This window comes from Hippoglossus hippoglossus, chromosome 23, assembly GCF_009819705.1.
Source record: "Hippoglossus hippoglossus isolate fHipHip1 chromosome 23, fHipHip1.pri, whole genome shotgun sequence".
NCBI lineage: Eukaryota > Metazoa > Chordata > Actinopteri > Pleuronectiformes > Pleuronectidae > Hippoglossus > Hippoglossus hippoglossus.
This window is the reverse complement of record NC_047173.1, coordinates 17,004,444-17,010,240: the sequence shown is the minus strand read 5'-3', so window position 1 is coordinate 17,010,240 and position 5,797 is coordinate 17,004,444. Positions and strand designations below refer to the sequence as shown.

At 49.2% G+C, this 5,797-nt stretch overlaps 1 protein-coding gene across 1 annotated transcript; it reads right to left on the bottom strand.

Annotated features, from left to right (window-relative positions):
- Nucleotides 1-1,423: 1,423 nt before the first annotated feature.
- On the bottom strand, nt 1,424-5,514 carry LOC117757038 (arg8-vasotocin receptor-like). The gene is made up of 2 exons (XM_034577776.1): nt 4,361-5,514; nt 1,424-1,727 (listed from the first exon to the last, which is right to left on the bottom strand). The coding sequence occupies exons 1-2, from the start codon at nt 5,310-5,312 to the stop codon at nt 1,441-1,443; spliced, it is 1,239 nt and encodes a 412-aa protein (XP_034433667.1). The 5' UTR covers nt 5,313-5,514; the 3' UTR covers nt 1,424-1,440.
- Between the last annotated feature and the right edge of the window lie 283 nt (nt 5,515-5,797).

Here is a 5,797-nt window from a genome sequence, read left to right as displayed (position 1 = left end):
TCTTTAATAATGAAAAGTTCTCTGATTCCAGTTTCTTGTCTTGTTGCAGTGGAGGTAGAAGCTTTACGTCATTTAAAGACGTGTAATTGGATAGTTTGACACATGATGGTTTCTGACAGTGATGTTTGGAGAGTACGAGTCCTGCCAGAGCAGCATGAACCATGTTCAGCAGCAACCAGGATAAATCAGCCTCTATAGCTGCAGTAAAGATGTGGGAACTGACATATTGTGACTTTATACGGTTGTTGAGCTGATTGTGAACTTGATTTGTTCGTGTGTGTTGACAGTCGGCTGATAAAATGATTCAACGTGTGATATGTAAACACTCTTATCTCTACATAGCAGAGAAGCCGTAGATAACGAGCGACAGACAACTCGGGTACAGAACAGAATCTGGCAGGTGAACAAACTGGAGCGTTAAGCAGCTGCAGAGCCTCATGTGTCCCTCAGGAGGTGGTGGAGACCAAAAAGAGCTAAAAGAGGCTGAGAGCGATCAGCTGGACACAAAGTCCACGTGAGTTATTGTGTCGTCTCTTCCACTGCTGGATGTGGAAAAGCTGTTTGCTCACGAGTTCATGATGTCGACACAGAAACTGATCTTATGTCCGTTACGTGTCCATAACTCGTCCCTGCCGAAGACGAGACACAGACAAATCATTTCAAGAGGACATTTCCTATAATGTTGAGATGCAGTTTTCTTTTTGAGTCGTTTCAAACTGACACGGAGCGAGAAGACGCACATTTCTTAGATACTATCGTCTCATGTCAAAAAAAATACTAATGATTATTTCAGTGAAAACATTAAATGTGTGTAAAGGATCAACGATATCTCACGGTGAATAAATTCCACGAAAACCCAAAACAAACTGAGTTGATCCTGTTAAGTCTCCAGAGCCGGAGGTTTCTTGGACGGGGTCCAGACCTCCGTCCTGAGCGATCCGATCACAAGTGGCTCACACGTCTACAAGTGAATCCAACCAGATGCAGTAATTTACATTTTATACAATGTCACATTTGTTGCTTTCACGAGTTTATTCTCGCTTCACGTTCTCGGTCCGGTTTGAAGTCCACCTCCAGTCGAACAGCTGATCCGTCTGTCTCCACTTTAATCTCAAATTCAACAGGAAACGACCCCAGTAAGACTCGAGTGTGGGGACGTATGAAAACCAGTTGATGCTCATATTCAGCCATATTTCATCTATTTGACACAATCACAACAACGAGCACAGACGAGAACAAGGTGTAAATATCTTAAGTTAAAGTGACTGGAGTTGTTTTAATCTCCGAAAAAAAGCCCAAACGTGGCCGAGTGAGAATGTGAAGGGAAACAAACCAGCATCAGAATCAGTTTCCACTGTGGATCGGACCAACGTGGACAAACTGTCTTTGTGACCGCGCCCTCAGACGAGGTCACCTTCCATGTTTTCAGTGACCCGGGGGTCAGGATGTGGACGGGACCTGTTGACAGTGTTTTCCAGGGTTGGGATTTAAGTCTCTGAACGGCTCTGAGAGGCGCGGGCCCTGCAGGCGGGACAGCAGCGTGGTCCGGCGGCTGCTGCTGTCCGAGTCCTGGTGGCTGAACTTGTTCCTGAGCCGGCGGCAGCACGGCAGGCTGCCGGCGAAGTCCGAGAGGAGGTGTCCGCTGAAGATCATGTAGATCCAGGGGTTGCAGCAGCTGTTGAGGCTGGCCAGCAGAGCGGACAGCGTCACGATGGTGTTCTCAGAGTCTGCAGGGAAACACAAAGACTCAGGTTTATGATGCACACACGGAGACTTCACCAGCTACTCTGAGGGGTTTACTCCGGAGGGAGTCGTACTCAAGCTCTGAGTCACTGACCTGCCTGGTTAAACATTTACTTTCCAGTTTGAGCCTCTCCTGTAATCAGTGGATTCAGATTTTAAAGTTGTATTATGATTTAGAATACAATCCAGGGTTTCTGGGGTTGGAAACTACTGTTAGCATCAATAACTGCCTCTGCAGGGAGTCGGTAACAGAGAGAAGAGGCCGTTGAGCTGGTTTCAGTCCAGTATCACTTGAAAGCAGCTCAAGGAGCCGTTAACATCTGTCATTGGGCACAACTCTACGTAGGTGGGAGTTTAGACCCTCGAACTAATTCAACTTTATATTTAAACTTTTGCATCTTAAGGGTTAAAACTGAACATCAACACTCCAACCTTCTCGTACGTGTAGCTAAAGTAATCGCGGCTCTTTCGTGTATTTTATTCATTTGTGTTTTTCCCAGTTGTTTAGGTCAAAGATCAGGATTCCACTCGGAGAACCTGCCTTCATTTGGATTTCTCTGCACGCACAGAAGAACCTTTGTGACCTGAGCTTTTCAATTTTTCGATTGAAGCTTCTGATGATCCAGTTTTTTTTTTCATTTTCACATAAGAGCGAGACTCCGTGTTCCCCTGGAATCGTCCAGGCTGAGAAACACCTGACAGCAGCGTAGAGGCCGAGGCTTTGAGCGATGTAATGAAATTCCTCAGGCTCACTGACGACGGGTTTTCAATTTCCAACACGTCGAGGCCTGAAAGTCGAATCCGTATCCTCACCTCACACTCCGCCGGCTGCACTTCAGATAAATCAGATGCTTTCTGTGTCTGTGAAGAGTTTCCAGATGAAATATTTCCACTTTACATGTTTTTATGCATTTTAATGAGCAGTTTGAAAAGTTTCGATCGTGATGAAACGTTTCCAGAGATGAATTTTTAATGAAAACTCAATCATTGTGATGACAGATTCTTAGTTGGCAGGTTGATTACTATGCATCTGCTTTTTGACTAATTCACTTTGAAAAAGTGGAAATGCTGTAGACAGACGTCCCCGTGAGCCGATTCATTAATGCATGATGCTAATTAATGTGTGTTAGCTGCAGGGTTCAATTAAATAAAATAATGGAAATTCAAGTCATTTTGATAACAAATATAGGGACAATTTAATTCATCTGTTTCGTGCAATAAGTGCAGAATTTATTTCCATTTTTTTTATCTTTAGTTCCCAGAGGTTTATACCAACACGTCTGAGTAATATTGTTAATTCTTGCAGAGGAGGCGCAGAGAGAATAACTGATGAGTTGGTTCCTGAAATCCAATCAAGCTGCAACAAATCACTCAGAGATATTTTTCCTTTTTTAATCAAGAACCGTGAATTATTCTCTGAGAAATCAGTGAAAATGTAAAAACTGATCCTGTCTGTTTTAACACAGATGTAAACACATATGGAACGCTCGTGGCACTGTAGGTGAAAAGTCAGAGGATCAGATTCATCCTCTGGGGACCATGAAACGTTTCAGTGTCGGCCGGGACCCTAGTGATTAGTTTGACCTCCTGGTTGGAGTGAAATCCAACTTTTACCAGTTTCTAAAGCTAAAAGACATCAACTTCTTCCCTTGGTTGAAATAGAAAAATCATTTTTATGGAGCAATAATTTCCTACCGGCCTCCAGAATCAAATCGAATAAAACAACTGCAGAGATGAATTTTCATTTGACGGCTCAGAAGTTTCACGTGTTTTTCAAACTACTTGATGCTTCATGTTCAAGTGTCTGTGGCTGCAACAGAATCCTCTCGTCCTAAAGACGCATGGACTCAGTTACTGACTGGACCCTGGACCCTGGACTCAGTTACTGTCTGGACCCTGGACCCTGGACTCAGTTACTGTCTGGACCCTGGACCCTGGACTCAGTTACTGTCTGGACCCTGGACTCAGTTAACATCTGGACCCTGGACTCAGTTACTGACTGGACCCTGGACCCGTGACTCAGTTAATGTCTGGACACTGGACTCAGTTAACATCTGGACCCTGGACTCAGTTACTGACTGGACCCTGGACCCGTGACTCAGTTAATGTCTGGACCCGTGACTCAGTTAACATCTGGACCCTGGACTCAGTTAATACCTGGACTCTGGACTCAGTTAATACCTGGACCCTGGACTCAGTTACTGTCTGGACCCTGGACCCGTGACTCAGTTAATACCTGGACTCTGGACTCAGTTAATACCTGGACTCTGGACTCAGTTAATACCTGGACACTGGACTCAGTTACTGTCTGGACCCTGGACCCGTGACTCAGTTAACATCTGGACCCGTGACTCAGTTAACATCTGGACCCTGGACTCAGTTAATACCTGGACCCTGGACTCAGTTAATACCTGGACCCTGGACTCAGTTAATGTCTGGACCCTGGACTCAGTTAACATCTGGACCCTGGACTCAGTTAATACCTGGACCCTGGACTCAGTTACTGACTGGACCCTGGACTCAGTTAACATCTGGACCCTGGACTCAGTTAATGTCTGGACCCTGGACTCAGTTAATGTCTGGACCCTGGACCCTGGACTCAGATGGAGACACTCACCGTCCCAGGAGAAGGTCTCATCCCACACGGACCACATCTGCACGGTGAAGAACGGCGCCCAACACACCACGTACGCCACCACGATCACGAAAGTCATCTTCACCGTGCGTAATTTGGCCCGGGAGATGGTGCTGACGCTGCTGACGGAGCTCCGGCCCAGGATCCCGTTCTTCGTGGACTCCGCCACCGCACCCACGCTCTTCCTCCGGGTCTTGTACTTCAGGTTCTGCCAGATCGCGCGGCAGATGAACCCGTAGCAGAGCACGAGCACGAGCACCGGCACGAGGAAGATCCCGGCGGTGAACCAGGTGATGTAGGCGCGCGCGCCCCACGGCTGTATGAAGTGACCCCAGCAGTCGTACACGGCCGAGCCGGGGCGCACCTCGCTCAGGGAGAACACGAAGTACTGCGGGCTGCTGAGCACCAGGCTGACGGCCCAGGTGGAGCCGATCATCAGGTAGGCGCGCTGCGTGGGCTTCTGGAGCGTCTGCAGCGGGTGGCAGATCGCGATGTAGCGGTCCAGGGTCATCATCACCATCATGTAGGTGGAGGCGAACATGCCCAGAACCTGCAGGTGCTTCACGATGCGGCACAGGAAGTCGGGGCCGTAGAAGCGGTAGGTGATCTCCCAGCAGAGCTGCGGCAGCACCTGGAAGAAGGCGACCACCAGGTCCGCCAGGCTCAGGTGCTTCATGAACAGGTGCATGCGCGACGGCTTCCTCCGGGTCCGCTGCATGGCCAGCAGGACGCTCAGGTTCCCCACCACCGCGGCGATGAACGACAGGATCAGGACGGTGATCTCGATCTTGGCCACCTCCTCGTTCCGTCCAAACGGGTCCGTGGCGTTCCCAGCAGCCGCAGGGGCCCCGGTGTCCAGCGGCTCCGTTAAGTCGAAGCCTCCGGTGCAGTTTCCGGCCGTGATGTTGCAGGAGCTGCCCGCGGGGAAGAGCATGGTGACCGGGTCCCGTCCGGGCGCACGGAGCCGGGCTGCCCTCCCGTGCGTAACCGTCCCCACCGGAGACTGAGGCGGTCAAACTCCTCGGTTACACCGACATGCGCGGGGTGAGCACCGGGGGGCTGCTCGAAGAGGGAACCGGTAACAATGATGATAATAAAAAAAAGATCAAAATCAATTAGTTCTCCTCCTGTGACGCGCAGAGACTCCAGATGTGGATCCTCTGCTGCTGCTCCGCCGCTTTTAAGCTCCTGCTCCCCGCGACCAGAACAGAGAGCAGCCCCCTCCCCTGCTCCCTAACAACACACACACACACACACACACACACACACACACACACACACACACACACACACACACACACCACACACACACCACACACACACTTCCTCTTCCCTCCCACCACCCAAACCACTAACAAGATAAAGTGGACATGCTGGGAGGAGGCTCTGGATCTCCTGAATGTATGAAAATCAATGAAT

What these genes read in the sequence shown, in the direction of transcription:
- LOC117757038 (XM_034577776.1), bottom strand. Translation starts at nt 5,312, where the DNA reads ATGCTCTTCCCCGCGGGCAGCTCCTGCAACATCACGGCCGGAAACTGC. An exon ending in TGAGACCTTCTCCTGGGACG is followed by an intron (nt 1,728 to 4,360) that starts GTGAGTGTCTCC and finishes GTTTCCCTGCAG; the next exon opens with ACTCTGAGAACACCATCGTG.